Source organism: Pempheris klunzingeri, chromosome 21 (genome assembly GCF_042242105.1).
Source record: "Pempheris klunzingeri isolate RE-2024b chromosome 21, fPemKlu1.hap1, whole genome shotgun sequence".
In the NCBI taxonomy this organism is placed as follows: domain Eukaryota; kingdom Metazoa; phylum Chordata; class Actinopteri; order Acropomatiformes; family Pempheridae; genus Pempheris; species Pempheris klunzingeri.
The window spans coordinates 19,213,719-19,239,602 of NC_092032.1; the positions used below are offsets into that span (position 1 = coordinate 19,213,719).

Here is a 25,884-nt window from a genome sequence, read left to right on the forward strand (position 1 = left end):
GTTAATTTATTAATAGTTAACTAAACAATTCCAGTTTTTGAAGTACTGGCTGACTCAAACCTGCTTTTCCTGTCTCACATCATCATGAGCTGAACCCTTGGTGATTGTTTTTGGCTGCAGAAGGCAGAAGTGAGGAATCAAATTAAGATCAATAAGTGGGTTGATGATGGTCCCGTCACTCAGGACCGCTGGCTGTGAGGTCCAGCCGGCCGGCCGGCCGCGGGCCCCCCCGAGGTCACCGGGGTCGCGTGTCCCTGTGATGCTGCTGAATTGTTGTCAGACAGCACATGGGTGCGTTTTTGTCCGACCACGCGCCACAACAACATCCCCCGTCTACAAACACACACTCGCCACCACTTTGTTTGGCTGACCTACATTTGCACCCACAAACACACACACACACACACACACACACACACAGAGTCCAGAGGGATGAAAGACGAGAATTATTCCGATATCATAGCCTGCTAAAAATAAAGCTGTGCGGTATGTTTTAATCCGTTTTTAATACAGCAATATAGTAGAGTATCACTTTCTTCTCAAATACATTAAAAGCATCTGTCAAGAAAATATTCTGTGAATTTCAGTTCACAATACATTCATATCTTTTAAATACAAAATGAAAATATATCATCAGAGGATAAAAAAAGAAACAAAAAGCAGCCTTTACAGCTTTTTTTTAACCTAATAACCCAGAAATCAAGAAGAAGAAAGTCCCAGAAACGAGTCGATGGCCGAAGAAAGTTTAAAAGCATGAAGAAGAAGAAGAACAACAACAAAAAAAAAAAAAACCACAAACTATTAAAAGAGTTTAAAGACAGGAGGGAAAGTGGACTGGACAGAGCATGCTCACTGGACCACTTTGAATCCATATTCTTGTAGGATGGAGGGAAAAGATCCTGGAAGCACCTCATGAATTACAGTCGTACGAGATAAAGAGTCACATAAATAGAATATTAATGGCTGCTTTGTGCAAATACACACAGTGGTCCACAGATCAGGACTTGTTCCAGTGTCGTCATGACAAAACATAACACAGATTTATGAGATTACATGTTCATACACAACAAATAAATAAGATATCTGACTTTAAACTACCTGCAGATTTGCTAAATATACTGTAGTTCTCCCGTTATATACTGTATATTCTGACAGCACGGTACAAAAAGGCCCGGGTGCTCGTTCCTTCATAGTTACGGGAGCTTTTCGTCACGTTTATTAGGGCACTAAATCAGGCAAGAGGTACACGAGGAGTCACGCAGGAGCACTGTGGTGGTCGCAGCTCTGAGAGCGGAGAGATTTAACAAGTCTGCAGCTGAGATTATCGGTCGAATAATCAATTTTGTCCACAAATTTTCATGTTTAAAAGGGGAAAAATGTCAGATATTCTAGGTTTCATGTGCTGCAAAACGTAAGAATTTACAGCTTTTATTTGTTTTATGTCACCTTAAATTAAATATTCTAATTAAAAGTAAGTTGAAGACGTCACAGTGTCATAAAAAGGTATCAGACAAGTCAAAAATATAACGGAATAATCAATAAATAATAGTTTGAGCTAAATATTTACAATAAAGTAAAATAAAGCTTCCATTTGTACATTTTTTTTTAAAGATTTTTTTTAAATCTATTTACTCAAATTTAATTTATTTTAGTTTTATTAATTCTAATTTTTTGTTCCCTGACCAACTGATGGGACGTTAATGTAAAAGTGTGAAGCTTTATATATCTGTGTAAGTGTATTTATTATTATTTATTGATATATTCGGTTATATTTTGGGACGTCTGTCTCCATTTCCTGACATTTTTCTCTTAGACGAAACAAATAATCTTGGAAATAAATCAACAAAATAATCCATAATCAAAATGCCTGTTAGCTGTAAAGTGTGTTTTTCCATCAGCTCCATCTCAGGCAGACGACCACAGTGTGACCACAGCGAGCCACGTGTCATTTAAGATCCACACAATTCAAATCTTCAGAGGTGCCACAAGCTCATGCTGCTCTGTAAAATCCTCTGATTCATTTACTTTTTGATCATAGTTTCTCAGCAAAACGGTCGGCTACGTAGACAAACTCTAGAAATATGCAGCAGAGAGCGAAGAACACCGCAAAGCCCAGCGACAGCATCTTCAGAGTGTCACAGGAAAGCGTCCAGCATTACAAACTGAGACAAACAGGAGACCAGGCGTGATGCTGGATTTTCTGGGTTTTTGATCAAAACAAAAAGCGCCGGCAGTCGCTGCCTCACAGTGGGTGTGGACTGTACACGAGGGCGCACGGCAGCGCTGCCTTCCCGTCCGCGGCGACCTTTCACCTTTTATGGTTCGGACTTCAAATTCCTCGACTGTGGAGATGTTTTTTTTCTGCTCAGATCCGTCGTAGCAGCAGCAGCTGAGCACGAGAGAGGACGAGGAGGCGGCCGGGGACAGCGGACTGGTGGCTTTCGGTTTCAGGGTTTGACCTCTGCGGCGGGCTCTGGACAGGTCGTCGCGGTTACCGCCGCGGGCTGGGCCAGCGTGGAGAACCAGGAGGACATGGCCGACTTGGCGCTGGTCAACGCGCCGCCCACCGACTGACCTGAGGACGGTGACACGAATGAGCCGCCAGTCACAGATTTATACTCGACTTTACTTCTTTTATAAGAACGTTTCTGATTTAAATCATTTCCAACATTCTCATACTAATATTCAAGGATTAGCGGTGAAACAACTGGGTCAATTAATGGACTAAACACATCAGCAAGAAATGTAGAAACTTTGATAATCATCTGCTGGTTCCTGCCTCTTAAATGAGGATTTGCTGCAGATTCATCTAAATGGAAATGGACATTTTTCATAATTTCTTACATTTCATAGACAGAATAATTCATTAATCCACTGAAAAGACAATAACCAATAAACAATAATCTGGTTTAAAGGCCTTTCACCTTATTTCTGGGCTCTAACGTGAAGAACAGCATCATCAGAGAGTGAGCAGGTCTTATTTTGATTTAACTTTTCGGAGCTTTCTTACCCACAACCTTCCCCGTCTGGACCACGCTGCGGCTGGTAGTGATCATGGCGTTTCCGATCTTCTTCCCTCTCTCGCTGTTCTGCACCGAGCTGCAGTAGAAGAAGAAGAAGACAACAAAAGGTTCACAAACCATGTCTGCATGCACCCCCCTCACCTCCCCGTCTCTGGTGTGACATTGTAGGAATTCTTCCTCCTTTCCAGGAAGCAAACTACACAAAAGTGCCGTTGCTAAATGTTGCGCCAACCTGTTAGAGGGGATTATGTAACGGCGGAGGCTGAGCAGCAGCCACAGGTGGTGTATCTGACCGTCGGAGCTGTCCGGAGAGCGGAAACAAGCAGCAGGCCGTGTTTCACAACAAATGGACGGCCTAAAGTGGCCCCGCCTGGTTTTATCTGTGCCAATCCAGGACCCGGTCTTCCACATGGGTCCCCACTGACCTGACAGCCACTTCTGCATCATCTGGGAACGGCGGCGACGTTAAAAAGACGCCTGTCAGCAGCTGCCACACCGTTAATTAATGGGGAAATAAACCCTGTCACTGTGTTATTTTACTGCACTGCTTCCTCTCCACAGCAGACGTCTGCCTCATGGACACAACTCCATCACATTAACACACTTTCACCCTTAAAGCTAAAATCCATGAACTGTTTTGCTTAAAATAACTCAAATCATGGTCATCTACACGGTCGAATGTCGGGCTGGATGATGAAAAAAAAAAATTACAAACCATTTTGGGAAGCAAAGGCAAGCGAGAGCCAGGGGGCTATTAGCCTAGCTTAGCATAAAGACTGGCAGTGGGTGGAAACCGTTTTTCTGTGTCCAAAGTTTAAAAAAAAATAATCAAAAGTTCACTAAACAACATGTTTAGTCTTGTTTGTTTAATTAGTGAGCTTTAGACGCCCTGCTTCCAGTCTTGATGCTAAGCTAACAGCGTCCTGACTTCTATCTAAATCATAAAAACAAGCAATTTAGTATAATTCCCAAAATGTTTAACTGTTCGGACACATTTATGATTTCACAGTCTGACAGTATTTTTAAACCTGGTCTCTATTTTTACATATTTTGGGTTTGGATCGACCAGCAGGTACAAAAAGGTTTGGAACTGGTCCAGCAGCTGAGAGCAGGCGAGCAGTGTAATCCTTCAGGGTAATTACACCCGACCAGAGCACGGCCACTAAAAGAGCTTGTTTGATCCACCGACAGGCTCAGAGTGTTATTTTAAGTGTGTGACAGCATCATGGGAAGGATCCCTGCAGAGAGAGACCTGGAAGATCCTTCCAGCGATTACGTCGCTCTCTTCAAAGCCACCAGACTCCATTGACAAAAACAGTCATTTTAGCTCGCAGCATGAAGGAGCTGCAGGTCAGAACTATAACACAACCTAACTATTTGTCAGTGGAGTCTTCAAGCGTACAGTAATATCTGCTAAAGATAAATATAATAATAATATAAATATCTGCTTAGTTATTGTTGTGTTCATGGTGGCGGTCACTTTTGCTCTTTTGCTGCTGTAGCACCAGAATTTCCCCTCTGGGATCAATAAAGTATTTCTATCCATCTATCTAATAACTATTTCTACTGAATTTACCCTTTAATCCACCATTTTGAGTTTATATTAACTACAGAAAAACTAAGAATTTTCTGTAGAATCATTAAAAACAACAAAAAAAATACAATAATAAACACTTAAAAACAGAAAATGATGAATAAGGAGGAAAAGAGATTCAAACAAAGTGAAGTTTGTGGATTTCTGCTTTTTACAAGATGCCGTCTGTGAGAGCAAAGATTCAGAGTTAATCTAAAGGAGAAACTCAGCACGTCAAGTCTGTGCATGAAACCTAAAACCAAAAGGAGAAAGTGAGACATGCTGCTGCCATAACTGCCGTCATTCCTCCGCACCACAGACAGGCACCGTGTTTATCTGACTCCGGCATCAACATGACACCTCTCTGTGCACAACGGGCCCGGCGGAGCGTGAGCAGGCACCGCCGCTCGCTGCCTCTGTGGCGTCTCGGGAGTCAGGCGTCCGTCCCGTGGTGCCGTCACTCACGGGACACCGAAGTGGATCCGGCAAACAAGCTGCGGTTGCTAGGCGCTTGTTGCTAGGATCAATAATCCAGCTTCACGGCTGCACGTCCACCAGGAATCTGTCCTCGCTGTGCCAGCTTCCTTTTGTCTTTATTTTCAAAGTAAGAGACCCGCCGCTGTGCGTTCCCAGCAGTGCTGAGAGGCTTAGCGCGTTTTTGTCATTCAGTTTGAAGCCACTGGGCGCAACATTTTCTATTTATTCTGCTATTATTCATTTTGTTTGGGAACATCGGTGCAGTGTATCTGCTTCATGTGTCTTCTTAGACTGCCTCAGACATTTTTAAAGTCTACACTTAGGACAAAGGTGTTTTTTTTTACCTCTCTACAGCATCAAATGACCATAAGCTCCCCTGTAGTATTGATATTACACCTCTGATTTCTGGTTTTCATCACTGACTTCTCATCATTTTCGACCTTTTCAAACCTGTTACAGCAGCTCTCGTCCCAACTTTGAGTTTTCCTCCTACTTTTATTTTATCCAGCTACTGCTGCTGTAACATTGTACATTCCCCCATCATGGGACTAATAAAGGAATATCTCATCTTATGCTGTGAAATATTTGGGGCACCGTTAATCCCCACTAACAACATCATCATCATCATCATTATAATCTCATTATAAAACAATTGGCAAGGCTGCATTGTGTCCAGCGTGAGCTCGGTTGCGTTGCATGTGCCGTCGTCATGGTAACAAGATATAGGACCCTATAAGTTACTCATCAGTGCTACTAGTGGTCAAAACCTCCATAAAGCACCTTTAAACTAATGCAAATAAACAATATAATCCCCTCGGCATTAATTCCTAATTGATTTACAGGTCTTTAAATACAGAAATCAACTAAATCTTATCATGTTAATATCTATTAGCTATTGTTATGTGTTTTCTGCCTGAATACTTTTGGTTTTGTCCTTCTTAAGTATGCATTTATTAGTATTTTATTGATTTTAGTTGACCACATATATGGCCAAACTCCCTTTTTTATATCTAGATGTATAAATCCCATTTGTAGGAAAAAAAAAAAATGCAAAAGAATCATGATTCAAACGTCTCGACCAAAATACTGTAAGGGTGAAAAACTCCAGCGTGGAAAAAATGTTAATAACTTTGAATCTGTTGAGGGGGAAATTTGGGTGGAATAATGGAAACACTGTGGTAAAATGATCATGTTTTAACTTTTTTCAGATGCCACCCAGCCCCAGAAAAGCTCCATTGTAGCAGGGAGCAGTACTTTCCCTGAGCCGCAGAGTACACGGTTAGCTCAGAGAGGAGCCCGGCGGACACACTGACTCCCCATCTCGCCGGCTGACCCAAATAAACAGCTCCTTATGCAGCGCAGCGTGGTGCGCCGACAATAAAGAAAGATCCACTGACAGCGAGTGTTTGCCTGCAGCCGCGCGGCTCGTCACATGACTCTGTTTTCTGAGAACATCTCTGCCACCGGCTGCTCTTTGTCCAACACTGATGACGGGGAAGCATGAAAAGGGGTCGGCTGTGTTCGCCCACAGTGCTTCCATAATACACATGCAACACAGCACATTCAAGGAAGTCATGCGTAGGGCCTAGTTTTTATTTTTTCCAGGGGTGTATAAATAGAGGGGAGGTGGCAGGGGCAGCAGCGGTGGGACAAAGACTGATGAGCCGAGCAGAGCGGACGGACTCAGCTTTCCTCTTTCACTTTCTCAACCAGCATCCCGGCATGCGGGATACATCAAACCACCAGCCACCGTGTGTCCCACTGACCCCTAGAGCCCCCCACCCCCTCTCTCCACCATGCCACCCAGCCTCAGGTTGCAGAAAAACAGCTCCATGTTTATCGATGCAGGAGAAAAAATGTCCCCCAGAATAAAAAAAAAATTAAATCTCAGCAGAGGGAGTAAAAGATTAGTGAGGATCCAGGTGATGTGACGCTCACACAGGGAACCCAATATGCCGGTCGAGGTGTATCCTGTGTGCTGGACACGGATGCCAAAAATATTTTTGAGGTCAATCAGAAGCAGTGTCGCCGTTACATAGTTCGTCCACTAGAGGTCGCTGTTAGTACGTTTGTTTTTTCGCTTCTGTGTTTGAACACTTCTAGTTCAGTGATCAGCCACAAATGCTGCTTAAATAATTCACTTATAGAGTTTTTTGTGTGTATTTTCATAACAGAATATAGAAAAAAACATCTTAAAGTTAGATGCTTTGCTCCCTTTAAACTCCTCTTGGTAACCTGTCTGCCTCCAGCTGGCTACCTGAGGCTGCTGCTGCCTGCACAGTGAGATCACGATAATAATAAAAAAAAAAGGTTGTGACAAAGAACACTTGGTGTTCCTCAGGCGACCTTGTGCAGCCGACTCAAACAATGAGAAACTGTGACGGCTGCTGATGATGGAGACAGAAAACGAAATGTTAAAATGGGATTCGTTCTGTTCTGTGCAGGGACTCTGGGTTCAGACCAGAGTGGACTGAAGACACCTACTGAATAATGTGATAAACAGCAAAGCTGTCTGTTTCATTACTTTATATTCATGTAAAAAAATGTGCAGACGACAATTAGACGGTTCCAATAACAGGAAATGGATCAATACACATCCGTAACGTTCACACTCACAGTAAGACTCAATACACAGTACGACTAGAACAAGCAACACTTAGCTCCTCATCCTCTAAACCCTCTGCTGTAAAAGTTGGCTGGATGGATCAAAGCAAAAAGTCACGTAATATTACAAAAATAAAAAATTTAAGCCGACAAAACTAAAATAAAACTTTTGTAGATTCGTCATTAGCTGATTTTAGCGGATCCCTGTGGAGTTTTTGGCCTCTGGCGGCGCTTTAGAGACGTTTTTCTATCAGCTGTTTGCTTGCTGGTCACACCACTGTATTTTTAGAAGGACAGATGTTGGTACGATTGTGACATTAGCGTGTTGGTCATCCTGTTATTGCACGTGACGCAGTGCAGCCGTCACGTTAGCAGAATTTCTTCCTTAAATCAGCGTCTGAGAGCCGAACATGCTTCGAGCGTGTCGAGTATTTCTACGACGACTGTAACGTCCTTTAGAGATCTTTAGAGTCTGCGAGGCTCCATAAACACTTGTCTCTGAAGTTCAAGGCCACACTGACGACTGAGCCGTTTATCTGCCGCCGTGCCCTCACGTCTCCGCCTAGCAAACACACACACACACACACATATATATATATATATATATATATAAACGTCTCCAGACCGGCTGAGTCCCCTCCTGTTTTAGGAGCCCCGCTCTGACACAAAGCTCAGGCAGGAAATGAGACGCATTCGTTCCTGAGAAGCTCTGATGGCCGAGCGCCAAACTTCCTGCCTGCACCCCCTCATCACCTCCCCCCCTTTACCACCATGACGACTATATCCAGAGTTTTATAGCGCAGTGATGGGAGCCAAGAGCCAGCCGTGCCCCTTTAACCCCTTTTCAAACCCTCAGTAGGTGCAGGGTGCAAGTGTAACACACTAACACTGTGAAGGCTGCAGCTCAGCACCATTTTCATGACTGCATATAACTATGAATATATACAAATGAGACAAAGAGAGGAAGAAAAACAGCTATTTTTCAGTGTAAATCAGAGAATTTAAGCAGTTTTGCTTCCAAAATGGCTTTAATCTGCATTAAAATATGGTTTTAAGAGACTCTTTTTAATCAGTGTTGTTCTTCCATGGTACACAGCAAACCAGTGGGAGGCCATACTGGTCACATGCTGGTCACTGTGAGGCAATGGGACATGGAGACAATACATAGAGGGGAGGAACGGGGGCTCAGCGGGGGGCCGGAGCTTAGTCGTAATAGTTCTGTCTTTCTTTCCATCTTTTCTATATTCCTTCTTTTTTTTTTTACTAATTTTCCATCGTTCCCTCTTTCCTTACTTCCTTCATTCATCATACTTCTTACCTTCTTTCCTCCCTTCCTTCTGTCCTTCCATCTTTTTTCATTTATTCCTTATATTATTGCGTCATACATTATTTTCTTCCTTCCTACCATCCTTCTTCTTTCCCTCTCTGGCCATGCATAAAAAAAAAAAAACCCATAAAATATTAACATGCTCCATAAATCAATAACATCACTGGACCAATAATGTATTTTTTACTTTTTTATGGTCGTTTTTTAATGAACTGAGTCTATTTTGACTTATTTTACTCACTGAAAACAGCTTCATTGGTTGTGTCTGCAGAAATGATTGACACGGCGCTCTAAACTAATTCATGCATCCTCTCGTTTTCATCTTGTCACTGTAATATTTTAAATCACAGAACGTCATCTTGTTTCCCCATTTCTGATTTAAATGTTGTGCAGATAAAGTGAACTGACGGCAGCTTAAGGTTCCTCTAGAGTTTGTTTGTTTACGGAGGATTTACGACAAAGTTCACAGCAGCCGTGTCACCAAACACCCCAAAGTAAAGCGAGAGCGCAGCCAAGCAGATCTGTTAGGGCTGAACACCCACTTAAGGGTGTGTGTGTGTGTGTGTGTGTGTGTGTGTGTGTGTTGGGGGGGGTTGTAACACTAGAAGCGGCGCTCCAGCTGTGGACGGAGTCACATTTCATCCACACTTCCTGGAACGACACTGGAGCTGAAGCCGAAGAAGTCTCCAGCTCCGTTTTTTGAGAATGAAACTCGCTCATAATTAATGACTGCAGCTGATACGAGACCCCCCCCACACACACAGTACCCCTCCTCAACCCGAGTCTGGTGAGCTGCTATATCCACACACACACACACACACACACACACACACACACAGTATGAGGTGACACTCTGGCTGCTGCTCTCTGCTCTGAACACACAGCAGCATAAAGTATTCACAGCTGGGTGTTACCGAGCGCCCTGAACATGACAGCTTTTGGAAATTTAATCAGTGGTAGTTTAGAAAGAGTGACGACAAGACAGCAGCAGTAAAGTGTCACCTTTCAGACACTTAAACAACTATTTAAGTGGCTTAAATCACTTTATATCCTGTTTTTTTTTTTACATAACTGCTGTTTTTAGTTGCTAATAACTGACAAATCTCCAATAATAATCTTAATTGTTGAGAATATAATGTTAACTTAATTTTTTGGATTTTCCTCCTGTCTTTTATTTTGGACTGATGCAGCCTAAACGGCATCAAGAGGAAGCCAAAAGATAATCTTAAACATCTAAACCGAAATAAATTAAAATCAGGCGTCTCAGATCCAGAAACATCGAGGCCATTCACTGCCAGCCCCTTCAAAATAAAAGCCACTGAGATAAACCTATAACGCTGGTTAAAACACAGAACTGATCACCACTGGTTTAAAAGGTTTTATAGTGATTTTTCACACTTAAATAAAGCAAAAGCCTTGTTCTGTTTTACCTGTTAAATGTCCCGACTTCTCTCTGCCATGTTACCTGGCGTCTTGTCACCACATGAGGGCGGCAGCATGCATGTTTCTGTGAGCTCTGCAGCAGCCGAGCTACAGAAAGTCATCTGAACTTTCCCTCTTGCACCTGTGGCTCCCTCGCCTGGTCTGGTGTTCAAGTTTTACACATTATTTCTGATGTTCTGCGTCTTAAAGCTGCAGTTTTTTTTGCAGGATTTACACTAAAGGGGGAACAAAAAGGCTGCATGTGTGGGAATGTGTAGGAGATATAAGAACGAGTGCAAACACAGCAGAGGAATGAGAATCACTCACTGTGAGAGTCGTAGTTTCACGTCAGCAACACTGTACTGGCCCTGGAACGGGTGTCTGCAGCAGGGAAGGAAGGTTACATTACAATAACACAATACTCTGGTATACTGTGGCACTAATTCTTATTTACACTATATTATTGTACTTTAAAACATTTATGGATACATTTCTGTATTTCTCATATTACATTTTTCTATCTATATAATTATTATACAGTATATTTTTGGTAAAACTTCTTATTTGTTATATTTTGTTAAATAATTCTGCTATATTACTATTCTGTTATGTATTGTAGAATAATGCACACGTATGTTTTACATGCATTACATATAGTTTCTCTATGCTGACCACACTGGAAATATGGAAATAATCATTAAACATAAACCTGGAAATAATCAGGAAGTTTGAGGAATCAGACACCTGAAAGGGAGAAGAAGTATTTATGATTCTGCACCTTTCATAGCAACCAAGTTTAAGAATATCGACCAGCTTCACTCCTTCAGATTTCTTTGAGCTGTTTCTCTTCCACTGGAGCAGCTTTCAGGTGACACTCAGGTGGATTTGACCAACTTCCCCTTTTGTTTTAAAGGTTTCTGAATTCTCAAACTTTCTCATTATTTACAGGTTTATGTGAAAATATTAGATTTTCAATGTGGTCTCAGACTTTTTTCAGACTTTTTTACCTTTTTTGTATGTTTCTATTCTACTACAGTCTGTTTCCTAAAGTAAAGACAGATGACTTTTGTTTCCTCTGCTCTTAATGCTGCCGGGTGTTAAGTGACGTCATTAAGTTTTGATATTTTCCAGTCAGAGGTCAGTGTCCGTCCTGTCCACCTACCCCGGCGTGATGGCGGCCATGGCGGGGTGCTTGTTGCTGTACCACACCCGGTAGTTGTGGGTGATTTTCCAGGCGGTGACGAAAGGCGCGCCGTAATCAGCCAGCAGCCGCTCGTTATCTGAACGGAGACGACACGAGAACAGAGGAGATCATCATTGTGATCAGCAGCATAACTGGATTTACTGTCATTTTCTCCACTGAGTCGATTACATGTGATGGTCACTGAGTCAAAGTCAAGCTCTTTCCTGTCCACATCTTAAAAAGGTCCCATACGTGAGTCAGTAATGTTTCTGTAATTAAATGATTATTTAATCAATAAGCTGCCTGAAAAAGGCACAATGCACATGTGTGGTCTTTTAAATCAGGTGAAAGATCAAATGTATTTAAAGACGTTGTTATAGCCTGCAGATACTCTGGATTAAACCAACATATTAACAAGATAGTAAGTAAAAACCTGCTAATGAAGAAGAGAGGGGGGAGGAAAGATATAAATCAGGTAGTAGGTGAGGGAGTCTGAGTCTTCCCACCTTGCTGTAATGCCGAGGACAGTAAGGAGTGGAGGTAAAGGGTGAACTGGGCTCGGATCCACTCGTCCCCGCCCTCCCAGCCCGTCCCATCCAGGAAAACGTCATCTCGGTTCTCCGTCACGTGTTTCACCAGGTAGTCGGCGAAACGCAGGTCTGCCGTCGTCAGGCTCAGCATCTTCCGGAGCTCAGGGTCCTGGATGTGGACACCAGCCTCCTCCACCTACAGCACCACACATTATCATCATTACCATTATTGTTATTGCATTTTAAAACACTATCACATCACAGCATGCATATAGCATTTACAAGCTGTGGCTGTTTGATTAGTTGCTAACTATTCATGAGATTAAAATTGATGATTCTCCTTAATCCACCTTTTTAGCATCCTATTAAAAAGAATAAAACCAGGGGACACATGTACAGTATTTAAAATATCTGACTTCAAGGTTGAATCTAACGCCACAATATCTACATTCTTCCATTAAGGTCAAATGTTTTACGAACGCAGGACTTACGTCGACGACAGCATCGCTGAGGTGCCTCTGCTGGCGGAAGAGGATGTTGGTCGCCCCGGCAACGAAGCCGCGCACCGTCACGTCTGACAGGAGGTGATGCTGCTGCAGGGCCATGTAGGGCAGACACAGGTAACCCTGGCAACGAGAGGCAAAGGTCACTGTCGATATCAGGCACACACACACACACAACTAATATCCTGCTGGACCTCAATACTCACACAGCGTATTATTCGATGATTATACTGGTTTAAGTGGTTATTTATTAACTAACATTGATATTTTATAAAGTCTGAAGAGTCATGATGAGTTTCTGTTCAGAACAAGTTCGCTCTCTTTTGGAAATTCACCAAAATTAACAGAGAAACAGCAGCTGGACTTTGTCATTTTTGTTGAGGAAAAGTTTAGAAACCTGAAAAAAAATACATTTATTTCATTGATTTATTGTCACACACACAGACACACACACTTATTTACCACCAAGATGTGGAAATAATGTGAGTGTTACCTTGGTGAAGATGGGCAGCGGCAGGCCGTACTGATCCTCCTCCAGACCAGACACCAGACCCTGGACGACCGCCCCCTGCCCGCTGGCGGACTGTGGCTGCACAGTGATGGGCGTGCCCGTCTTGGAGTCAAAGGCTTCCTGGAGCTCTGCTGCCGTCTCTTTCCCCTCAGCGGCCTCTTTGGGAACTTCTTCTAACACGCTGGGGTCCAGGGTCTCCCAGTCGCTCTCTGAGGACTCTGGAGAGGTGCGTGACGGGGGTTTGAGGAGATGGTTGTCCCCCTCTGTGCTGTTCCCGGAGGACAGGGACTCTGCGGCCGGCTGGGCGGTCTCCTCCAGCTCCAGGGTGCCGCTGGCGATGTCGGTCACGGACACGGAGACGAACTCCTCGGCTCCTGAGACGCTCTCCACCAGACTCAGGTCGTCGGACACACTGCTCTTAGGCCTGTAGTGGGACGAGTCCACCAGGCCGTGCTCGATCATACCTGGACACATCAGACAAAATGGAAATGTCAGTGTCGTTTCATTTAATTTAATTTCATCCCCTTTATCACTACTAATCTATTCTTTAGCTTTCTGTTTGTCATGTTGCAGAGTTTCTGTCTGCAAGACGATGAGCTGTTCTAAGAAGAAATAACACATTCTTCCTCTTACATATGAAAAGTTGACACACTAATTTAATACCCTCACAGGTTTTTTCTGCTGCAGCTGCACTTAGTCTGCACTGACAGCAGCTGATAGCAGCTAATGTTTGACTGATGACGTTGTGTAAATGCCGTTTTTCCCTTTTTCCAAAACATTATGTGAAGATTAAGGTTGGCGTTTCGGATTATTTACACAGATACATGCCGACGAAACCACACTGCTCAATGCATTTATTCTATATCAACATATTTCCATACTTTACTTACTTTTACTTTTTTTATTTTAAGTTGCCTGCTATTAATAATACCTTCCAATTACCTGTTAAGGTAATCGTGAGGTAAATGTTAAGAGATTCACTGATAATGACAAGATTAACTGTCCTGTGGGTCTGCAGGCTGGCATATGAGGAGATTTAACGTTTAATGTTAAATGCTAATATATATATAAATAAATGACTTTATAAAGGTTGCTATTGTGTAATTAGCTCCTCTCAGAGAAATGTCCTCTCCCTGGACACAGAATATGACTATTAAAGGATCAGACAGAGTGTGTTTCTTTCTGCAAAGATGCATAAAAGATTCCGATGCATCAGGCTTCATTTAATGTGCAAGAGGAGAGAAGATAATTTAGACCATTTCTGTGCTGTTGCTGACCTGGAAACAGTGATAAAACTGTCATCAGAGCTCCTACTAGTCTGTTGACAGGAGACACGTAGAACAGGACCTGAAAACATGAGAGAAAGACAATCAAACACTGCAAAACGGTGTCATTTTACAGAAGTAGTGCTGGAAAGGAGAACAGACTAGTTCCAGTCTGTCATCGTACCTTCTTCTCCAGCAGAATGAGCTTGAAGAGGATGAGAACCTATGAAAGGTAAAGTGAAATTAAAAAAAAACACCATTATACTGTCAGCACATTTTAGAGCTTAACGCTGTTGTTCAAGCTGTGATGTTTCTACCTTGTGTCGAAAGTGCAGTATTAAATCTCTTGGTGATAACCCTGAGGAAGAGAAACAAACAGAGCAATAAAGAGAGGAATTTAAACTCCAACAGAAATTAATTTTTGTGCAGCTACACAGTCACATGATCACAGTAACATGTCCCAATAAACTGAAATGCTGTCTGTTCATACAGGGTCAAACTCAAGCACTTTTCAAGCACTTTCAAGGTAAATCTTCAAGCTTTTGCAGCACCTTAAATGGCATAAATGACATATACTGAAATCAATTAGGCTCTCTCTGACTTATTTATCTAAAAAGTGATTAAGTGATTACTAATTTCAAGCCCGATATTCAAAAATTTGTCAAACCTTGAAAACGACACATTGAAATTCAAGCATTTTCAAGGATTCACAGCTCCTGTTTGAGCCCTTTTTCTAGAATACATACTTTAAAATCACTATTTTTGAAATGCTGTTCAATCATTTCACTCCTTTACAGACATCTGAGAATCATTAGGGACGTGGGGAAGTAAATATTTATGTGATATTAGAGCTTATAAGCTCAGATGGATCAATATTTTTAAGAAATTCCACCTATCTGCAACCCTTGATCCTTTTTCCTGATCCCTTCTTGGTTTAAAAAGTATGAAAGTGAAAACAAAAACCACAGATTAGCATCAAAGAGTTTTACCCACCTAAATAAACCTGCGACCCCTCCAGAGCTGAACCCCTCAGAGAGCCGTTCATGTGGTCGTACAGCTCCTGCGGGACGAGGAGGAGGAGGAGGAGGAGGAGGATGATGGGAGGTTAGGTGGAGGCCATAACAGAAAAGATAAAACACGGATGCACGGTTTCACACTCTCACCTTTAAAATAGAGATCTGTGAAAAGTCCTTCTCCTCGAAGTAGGCGTGTGTGATGAGCTGTAGCTTTGCCTGAAGCAGCCCGTAGAGAGGCTGGAAATCAGAACACACACCGTCAGCAGCGCATCATATGTGTGTGTGTGTCTGACTGGCAAAGGGTCATGTTGTAAATGACTCAACAGGGAAGAGAGTTCTTGTTTTCAGTATTGTATCATAACTAAAGTAGCTCCCATATTTCAGGGGTTTTCTAGGTGAAGACAGTTGTTGCGTGTCTAAAACGTGTTTTTGTCCTTCCACCCACAACCCAGAAACTCTACCCAGAAATAGCAGCGATGTGGCAGATGAGGAACTTTTTAAGAGGATCAAGAGACCAGCTGGACGGCCGTCAAAAGCACATTTACTAAAGTACTGTAGTTTACTTGTACTTTACTTGAGAGCTCCAGTTTTATGCTACTATATACTTTTACATCTCAGGTCAGTGTTGCACTTTGTACCCCACTATATTCATTATTAGGTATCCATAGTTACTTCACAGGTGAAGGTTTTAAAAACCCTGGATTAGCATATGAAATACAATGCATCGTTATATAGAAACTTAAACCATCCAAAAGTAGGATTTCAGTACCAGACTACTTTTAACACTGATTCACGGTAAATCAGGGCCAGATTTCGGCACCTGAGATGGTGTCTGGGTGAGAGAGGAGGCCACGGTCTACATTAGAGAGCGAGACTACGTCGCTCCTGCAGCTTGTTCAAGTCCGACACGGTCAGGATGCTTGGCGAGCTGACAGTGGTTCAAACAACTCTCACTACAGGAGAGAGGTTTTATTTAGTGCGGTGTGTAAAATGTTCCTCATAAATAATAATGTTCAACTTCAAAAATACTGTTTTTGTTAATACAAAGAGAGTAAAGCACTGAAAAACTACTGCTGGCTACCAGAACCAGTGTTGGCTCAAATGTGAACGACACTCAACTCACAAGTATTCAAAAAATAAATAGAAGTAGCTCAAGATGAGCCAAGCTACGACACTGAGGAGAGCCGGGAGCTTTGAGGAGCCGATTGTAGAGCAGTTTGCTTCTCCTGTCGTCATGTTGGTGCCATTAGGCCGAGCGCTCACCAGACATTTGAAAAAGTTATCTGGTGGATTATTTCCCAATTAATCGTACAATTAAAGCTTCTATGCTATTTTTTCTAAAATCAATATTAACGTTATGAATGAAGCTTTGAACTACTCCGTGTGGCTCTAAAGCCCAAAGGTGGAATCTTTAAATTCATGTTTGGTTGATTCATTTCTGCCTTTCTGTAGACGTGCAGCATTTCCCAAAAACTTAGGGAATAAAACATGATTTCTTCCAGGAAATTCGACTCATCCAGTGTCGTATTTGACTGTTTCTGAGCCTCGTGGTGAAGCAACGTTAAACCATAAGAACAATCAACTGTAAAGCGCTGAAATCTCTGCAGGGACAAACAACAGAGCCTTCAGCTCCTGAAGCCCTTTGAGTTGATTCTTTTATCACTTCATATGAGAGGAGACGGTGACTTCGGGGCCTCTGCGGATGAATTCTTGAACGTTAGAGGAGGAGAAGCCGGTGGATAAAAAGCCTTTACGGCCATCTTTTCATTTAAAGCCCTTTTCTTCTCTGCTGAATCACATCCTCTCTGCGTCTGCTCCTCCTCCCACTTTTACATGATCATGGGAAGGTCACACAAATATCTCGGTGCCCCGGGACTCACGCTCAGAGAATCACTCATTCCCTCCAGCACGGAAAGCTACTGAGGCTGAGATGAAGGCTTTTTTTTTTATTATGCTCTTTGATAACAGCGTCATCCTCTGACTGACTCACCACTCGACTGAGGACGCAGACGCTCTTCTGAACAGTCTCCCGGGTGACGTCAGCCTGTCGGACCTTCAGAGCCTGAAGAGAGATTAAAAACGTTAAAAAAAAAACATATATATGCACTCAGTTGCCTGTTTATCAGGAGCTCTGAGCTCAAACTAATGGAGGCTAATGCACCAGGCCTGCGATAAATCTCAGGTTTTAGTGTTAGTTTGTGTTGAAACTAATTCAGAGAGCTGTTGGGTCGACTGTGCGCTTCGTGCTGCTGGTGGATTGTGTTGATTGCAGGGTTGTTGTATTAGCCTGTAATTGTTTCTGTCGGGTGTAACTAAGAAACTGGCAGCAGTGTGTATGTGTGTTAATATAAAACCACAAAGCAAACACTGCGAGACCAACTGGTGACTCATCGCTCTGCAGGCGACCTCAGGAGGAAACGTCACGCCGACGTCGTGACAGACGGAAATAGAAGAGGAGATGTTCTCGTTTTATTTCCTTTGTTTGCTTCGCATCCAGTCAAGAACACAGATGGAGCCTTGAGTATTCATCTCTCTCAGCAGTAGTGCAGACCTCTGTTACCTTTTTATATATCAGCTTTTACAAATCCACTATCAGTCTCTAGTTTCTCCCCAATTCAGACGGCCACGGCCAAGTCTGCATGTGGCGTCTACACTACATATTACTGCTTTAAAATGTCTTCTCCCATCACTGGTGTCCATCATCAAGGACCCCACCCACCCCCAACACAAACTGTTCACTCTCCTCCCCTCAGGCCGAAGGTACAGGAGTCTGAAGTGCAGGACGTCCTTCTTTCCCTCCGCCGTCAGGCTCCTTAACAGCCGATAGGAGTCAACAACACCCAACTGTTTATTGTGCTCACACTTCCAACTGTGGAGCTGCTACGCACCTACCTAATGTACTTTATGTTAATATTGTTGCACATTATGTAAATATATTTATATTAGTAATAGTAGTTTATATTTTATCTTCTTCTTTTTTACTCTTTTTAAACTCTTAAGGTATTATAGTATTCTGTTTCTGTACTGTACACATGACAATAAACGCTTTGAATTGAATACTTTTGGCCATGTCGTGCACATAAATAAAAAAAAAAAAACACGCCGGACCTTTGCTTCAATTTGACGATAGCAGGAAACTCCACAGACGCACTTCATGTCTCCACTGAGGGGCGGCAGGTGGAAGAACACGGTGTCTGCAAAACAACAAGAGGGGTCATATTAAATCATGTTAATATGTTGTTTCATGAATGTTTCATGTCGCATGGATCTGCAAAATACTCATGAGAGAGAGAGAGAAGCATCTGTCGAATGAGGAGGATACAGAAATAACATTTTTACCATCAAACACCACGTTAAGAAAAGAGAAAGTAAAGTTTAGTCTTGCACCCCAACATATTCGCTGCAGCGTATAAATAACACACAGCAGACAAGCACGGCCAACAACATGTATTACATCAGACACTGCGGATAAGTGGCTGCAGTGCAGTTCAGTGTCGTCACCCTGTTTCACATTCAGGGCCTCAGGAACCCAAACTCTGACTGAACAGTCTGACAGACGGAGCAACAAAAGAAGTCCAGTCTGTTCAGTCAGCGCTCGTCTGGTGGTTACGTAAGAGGGACTTTAACTCAAAGGCACATCAGCTGAGGAGAGGCGTTATTAAAGCAAGGCTTTAAAAAGAATAGCTGCCAAACCGGACAACCTGCCTGGTGTTCTTCAGCAGGTGAACTTTAACCCTCAAACTTCTTCACTTAGAGACCGAAACAAGCGGTTTGGCATGTTTGGCCCGTTAACTGCAACCAGTCGTGGAATGAAGCCGAGTGCGTTCACCGAAGTACTTTACTTGAGTATTTACTTTTCATGCAACTTCCTGCTTCTACTTTTTACCCTCTTCATTTGTCTGATAGCTTTGGTTACTTTACACACAAAACATATGCAGAGTTTATAAAAATCAAAGTACCCAGCAGTTTATACAAGTGCAGCTGAAGGATGAGGTGATAATTAATTGGCAAAAAGTCATTTTTCATGTAAAACATTTCACGGTTCCTGCTTCTCAAATGTGAAGATTAGCTGCTTTTCCTTGGAACGACTGTGTTTGACTGTGTTTTTAATAAAGTTGAGGTTTGGACTGTTGGCTTTAACCAGTGGACTGACGGAGAAAATAATCATCAAGCTGCAGTTTGATACTAAATAGTTCAAAATCAGCTCCAACAGTAAAATCCTTCTTTTCCATAAACCATGACGAATAACAATTTAGTGGTAGAATATATAATAGTGCAACAGTCACTTTCCTGCATCCAGGACTTTAACGTTTAATAATTCAAGTAGATTTTCCTGATGATCTATCTCTACGTTAACTGAAGTAATAATTGAAATGCAGGGCGTTCAGTCATTTTTAAAGCAAGAACCAGACGTCCCTGTTTTCTGCCACTGTAAACTGATTACGTTTGAGATGTCGGTCGAACAAAACAAGACATCTGATCGCGTCACCGAGGACTCTGGGTAATGAAAATGATCGTTAGTTGCAGTCCTCCTCCACTTAATTGTGTTTGGGAATGATGTCATGCTGCTGTGAGCCGCCCTGGACGTCTGAGACCTTTCGGCTGTTCACAACACGTGTTTGCATTTTGTTTATAGTTTGTCTCCAGGGGGGTTTAAAATCACAAAAACAGCAACTGACTGACTCAAGTTTGTTAAGTTAACACCGCAGATTGCCTAAAGCCTTTTTAACAGGAAAAGCAACTCCAGGAAAAAAGCTAAACAGTGAAGGAAATGCCAGAACTATCGGCCTCCGCTCCCTTTGAGGGGGGGGTGAAGAGCCTTTCATAATGTGGTGAAGATCTCCACTAGATGAGACGACAGCGGAGCCACAGAGGTTAGACGGTGGACGTCAGAGATTATTTAGAGCCTGATGGGGGGGGCGGGGGTCCGGGCTGGGCAGCAACAGGGCATCAGGCCACAGCGGCAGCTTGCCAAAAACTACAGCCTCTGTTTTATAATGAACGTTCACATGCTTCTATAAAACATGGGTGGGCTGATGAGGAAGAGTCCAGCAGACACGTTGGTCTTGGTTTCAGATCTCTGGTCCCCAAGATGTGGCAAAACAAACCTGAGAGGTTATTAGATGATGAAAAGGGTTGAAAAATATTCATCTGTTGTTGTTTATCTTGTGAATAACAGGATCATTTTACTCTTTTACACCCCTGATATGTATTTACTAATAAAGTCACAAGCCAATTTAGGAAAGATTTAGGAATTGGGAACATAAAACTCTTGTATAGCTTTTTATTGGCATATTCTATTTCTTGCTTTTGTTTTACACACTAATGATTTACGTGCCAAATTATCTCTTTTTAACTTTTCTCCATTGGTCTGTTCTGATCTCATCTTATAGCTGGAAGCAGCTCCTCCTGGACGGCACAACTTGACGAGAAGAGAATCAAGCTGTGACCTCAAACTGTTGTCAAGTCTGAAGATGATGCCTCACGGGATGGCGGCCTGTTCCAGCAGCTCTCGCTCAGCTTTGTTTGTCCTCTTGTCTTTTCCTACTTTTAGTGGATTTTCCCCACCGTGGGACTAATAAAAGGAACATCTCAAGTCAAACACAGCTCTTTTCCTGAAAGATGCAGAATAACCAACACAGATGAGCTGAAACAAGCACTGTGCTGTGAAACAGTATTTAAAACAAGGTGTGTGTGGTGATTCTGTCGGTCTTTAATAGTGTCCCCTCAGTGTGTTTCTCTGTGACCAACATATCATATCCGTCCGACTGCTGCTTTTATGAGCCGTGCAGAAGGAGTCGGTCACGTCGCTGCTGTTTTAAACCAGCTGACAGTCGGCTGTCAACGACACACAACAACTGGAGCAGCAGAAACAAAGCACACAAGAGATGAAGCAATGCACAACAGGGATCGACTGAGATCTTTTACTTTTAGAGATGAGAAAATGGACACACAAGCTGCCGTACGAGGGATCCTGAGGTGCTGAGGTTTGTTTAAAAGCAAAGATGTTCGCCTAAACTCAGTCTGATGGATTTATCTTTCATTTTGGGGACATGTTGCTTGATCCTGCAGCATGTAAACCTCCATTCTTCGCTCCTCAGACAGATAAACACCGAGCGGACACAACAGACACAAACTCTCCCATCCTGTAACGTCAGAGCAATAACAGCACCGATGGCTGTAGCTTTAGGAGTCAACAGTCTGCATGTGTACTTTGACTCAGTTCCTGCTGTTTGCCTCTGCAGGACAGCAGCAATGAACCACAGGACTGTCACATGACGGCAGCCGCAGCGCACACACACACACACACACACACACACACACACACACAGAGGACAGTTGCCAAGACTCAGCTCACTACCACTGCAGCGCCAGCAGAGTCCTGCTCTCTCTTTACAGCCTGGATACTGTTTCTCTTCTCAAAAACTGACACCTGCTTATACAAAAATCACATGACGATCTGGAAAACACTTCCTGACTCCATGCTCCACCTTCTCAAATGCTATAATGAACTCAAACAAGCATTTTCCCACCAAACTGATGCATAAAATGTTGAAATACACAGTATACAAGAATTACTACGGTGAGCTCAAAGCAAAAAGCTTAACAGCAGAGTGGTTTTTGCACTGGGTCATACAGTATGTCTGTTCTGATCTGATCTGTTCTTTAATTTACGCTTTTTGGGTTCGACTGGAAAGCACACAAGGTTTTGCCATTGGACAATTGTTCCAGCAAGACACCAAAAAACAGGCTGTTTCATTATATCGCTCTCTTACAAGCCACCAGACTCCACTGACAAAAACAGTAATTTTATCTTGCACAACATCAGAGTTGCTGGTCTGTCGGTAGTCCCGTGTTCTGTCATGTAAAATGACTGTTTTTGTCAATGGAGTCTGGTGGCTTGTAAGAGAGAGCGATACACCTGCTTGTTTCTGGTTAAACAAAAAGGATGTTACATAATGTTGTCAGACTAAAGATCCACTAATCTAGTTGATCAGGAAAAAAAACAAGAAAAATCCTAAAGAAGTCTGGTGAGAAAATCTTTTTTGATAAAGAAAATAGAGACTGATCTTGCTTTTCAAGATATTAAAGCAACATCATTGATGATAAAGTGTAAATTATCAATAGAGAGAGATTCACCATTACTATTACATGATAAACCCCATTTTATCATAACTGGTTATGAGCTTGATTTAACTGAATATAGATGTAAGATATAGAATTGATTGATTGATTGATTCATACATATACACAGAGATTTTAAAGTCTGAAAACAAAACGTACATCCTTATAACTATATACAGTGTGTGTGTGTGTGTGTGTGTGTGTGTGTGTGTGTGTGTGTGTGTGTGTGTGTGTGACATACCTTCCTGGTAGTTGTGCGCCCCGTCAGGAAGAGCCAGGAAAGGGAGGTACTTCCACTCCTCTGGCAGCAGGTTGCTGTCGTGACCCTCGTCTGGCATCAGCGGCGGGTACGAGAACTCAACCTGGTGGCAGAGAAATGACAGTCGGCAAGTTTTCCTCCACTTCTAACCCTCGGTCCTGGGACCGTTTCCTCCTGCAGGTTAGAGGAGCTGCAGACCACGATCCTCAACAAAGACATCAGGTAGTAAGGTTTTAAAATAATAAATAATAAGTGACTCCAGTTTGTTTCTATTTAAAAAGGTGCATTAATACCTGAACCTGAAGGTTAGTGGATTTAAATGAGAGCTTTGTGTATTAATAACACGAGGAGCATTGTTGTCACCACGACGGAGAGGATTTAGGATTCACTGACAAATGTTTGTGTATAAACTGCACACCTGTCTACGAGAGACCGAAGGTGTGTGTGAGCTTTTCAATTCATGCCAAATGTGGCTGAGAATTCCAAAAAAGGGTGGATGTTAAGGGATTAAGATCCTCGTCCAACCTGAAACCTGCTGGTCCTGAATGCCACACACACACACAAACACTCTTTAAGGCGCTTCTCCTGACTCTGGAGAAGTGATGCTCTCAATAAAAACACGTCCAATAAGCTTCCTGCCAGAGAAACAGATGGGTGGCAGGTTAGCAGGCGGCCTAGAGAGGCACACAGGCTGTAAGAGAAGACGGATTAAAGAGCCAGGAACCCAATCTGATCCGCAGCAGGAGATCGCTGACCCCTCTCAGATAACCTCCTCCACCAGAGGCAGCAGGCCGAAACAAAGAGAGCAAACCGTCTGCTTCACCAGCCTCATTTTTACATCAAACATTCACTTTTTTTTTTTTTTTTAACCCCGCCTCAAACAGCAGCTGCTCACAAGACCACAGAGACACGGTCCCCTCGTCTTTTTAGCAGCAGAGGCAGCTGGAGAGCAGCAACGACAACAAGGAGCAGCAGTGTTTGGCTTTCGTGGCCGCCAGCTCAGCCTGGAAACGTAATGAATGTTGAAGAAGACGAGGAGATGATTAGAAGAAGCGTTGCAGGCGCTTGTGCCGAATGCCTCGCATACACTTTCACTAATTAGCAGGCGGCAAACGCTGCTTTTGTCACGCAGGAGGCAAAAGGAGGGCGTGTGACAGGCAGATGAGTGAAATGTTAAACTTAAAAGAGTGTTTGAGGTTCGTCTGCAGGCGAGTTTGTGTTTAATTCGGGTCAAAAGAAGCTAAGCGGCTCCGCAGGTAGAGCCTGGACGGATGCTGTGAAACATCAGCTGTCTCAGATTTGAAAAACATCTGGAACAGGCAGATGCTGACTTGATTTTTCATCAGACAATTCATGATTTCAGTGATATTTTTCAAAATTTTAGACGCAACAGGATGCAACATTTCCCAGAGCTGACACCTTAAAATGTCTCGTTTTGTCCGAACACTCAGAACCTGAAAGATATTCAGTTTGCAGCAATAAAAAAACAGAGAAATAAAACACTTGGGAGGCATCAAGGAGCGAATGTTTGGCATTGATTCTTGGTTGCATGGTTGCAGATTAATTTGCTGTCAGAGAACTAAACAATTCATGGCATACTTGTTACAACGCCCTTATGATAAACTGCATAATGTGGAGTAAATATTATCTTAGTATCAGTTTGTCGAGGAGTTTTCATTGAGATCAAGATGTGACACAATGACAAACAGATCAAACACTGTTTGATAAGTAAATATAATGACTTAGCATTAAAAAAAAACAATGACTTTGTGTCTTAAAACAAACAGGAATGTTCTCATAACTTGCACAACTCTGGCCTCTGCAACTTTCCAGACATTTGTCATTAGAATCACTTGCAGGATATGTTTTTTATTTGCAGAAATGAGCTTCCAAAAGCATCCACAGGCTCCAAATCAGCTCTGATGGACGGACAGATTAGTGAGTGTGATAAAAAAAACAAAAAAAAAACACTGTGCTGCTGCTTCTGAACACACTGAAGTGGAAAGATGTCCAAGTTGGCAGCAGAGCACATGTTACATAACCCTGTGAGCCCAAAGCAAACAGCTGATGTTAGCCACAACCTGACAGCTTCTTCTCATCCTCATCATCATCATCATCATCATCATCATCATCATCCCTGCAGGATTGTGTCCCTGCTGTCAGAGCTCCAGGTGAAAACAGACACTCTGACCAAGCTGGCTCATGACTTACAAGTGGCAAACACACGCAGAAATATAGTGGGAATGTGCCTTTATGTTCTGTTAGCGCTAGTTAGCAGTTAGCATTACCTGACAGCCCTTTTTGTGGTGAAATCCAACCACCACGATGTGCAGCACCGGCCCCTTCAGCTCGTCCCTGCCGTGAGACTCCATCCCCTCCCCTGCCTGGCTGTTCTGGCAGTCCGCTGCTGGGGTTTTAACCCGGGGGTTAGGGTGTAAACACAGCTAACAAAGCCGACGTCTTCCCCCCCCTGAATCGGCGTCGTCTGCAGGAGCGCAACACGACAAGAGAGGTTTTCTCTTCCGCTTTGTGCCGCTGCGCCAGAGCACGGAGCGGAGCGAGAGGATTCACCCCCGAGCACTTCCGCTTTTGTCATATCAACTTTTTTCTCCCCTGAAACTTATGGGTGCATATGAATGAATATCTTTTTTGTTTTCATATTTAGATTTTATATTCTTCATGTGTACCATTTAAATTTGATTTGTACGTGGTGACATTGTTTACCTGAATGTTTGTATATTTGTTTGTGTGTAGTTTATAAAACATACGTACAAACAAAACTAATTATACCAGAGATGAAGCCAGAGTAGATAAAATTAATACGGATTCAAGATTGTCTTTATTGATTATTGTCACTCCATTCGTATGAGGGCACTATGAGGATTTGTTACAGAAAATATAAACTATAAAAATATAGAATAAAATAAACATAAGGCATATAAATATAAAACCATAGTATAGTAAAGCAATAAGGCATAACAGTGATAAAATGCATCAATGTAGATATATACACAGCATAAAAACAGCCATTTTGGCTAATATCAAATATACAGAGTACAAAATAAA

The 25,884-nt window shown here is 42.6% G+C and overlaps 1 protein-coding gene across 1 annotated transcript; it reads right to left on the reverse strand.

The window, feature by feature from the left end:
• Positions 1-2,042: 2,042 nt before the first annotated feature.
• On the reverse strand, positions 2,043-25,314 carry avl9 (AVL9 homolog (S. cerevisiase)). Its single transcript, XM_070852949.1, has 16 exons — positions 25,107-25,314; positions 22,801-22,921; positions 18,543-18,628; positions 17,425-17,496; positions 15,582-15,671; positions 15,412-15,478; positions 14,736-14,776; positions 14,603-14,641; positions 14,431-14,500; positions 13,136-13,617; positions 12,631-12,765; positions 12,116-12,335; positions 11,589-11,706; positions 10,754-10,807; positions 3,011-3,099; positions 2,043-2,575 (listed from the first exon to the last, which is right to left on the reverse strand). The coding sequence occupies exons 1-16, from the start codon at positions 25,188-25,190 to the stop codon at positions 2,448-2,450; spliced, it is 1,896 nt and encodes a 631-aa protein (XP_070709050.1). The 5' UTR covers positions 25,191-25,314; the 3' UTR covers positions 2,043-2,447.
• Positions 25,315-25,884: the final 570 nt, after the last annotated feature.

Excerpts from the sequence above, each read along its gene's own strand:
- avl9 (XM_070852949.1), bottom strand. The coding sequence starts at position 25,190 with ATGGAGTCTCACGGCAGGGACGAGCTGAAGGGGCCGGTGCTGCACATC. Across the intron at positions 15,672-17,424 it reads TCTGCGTCCTCAGTCGAGTG|CCTCTCTACGGGCTGCTTCA; the intron begins GTGAGTCAGTCA and ends TCTGATTTCCAG. Across the intron at positions 14,642-14,735 it reads TACTGCACTTTCGACACAAG|GTTCTCATCCTCTTCAAGCT; the intron begins GTAGAAACATCA and ends TACCTTTCATAG.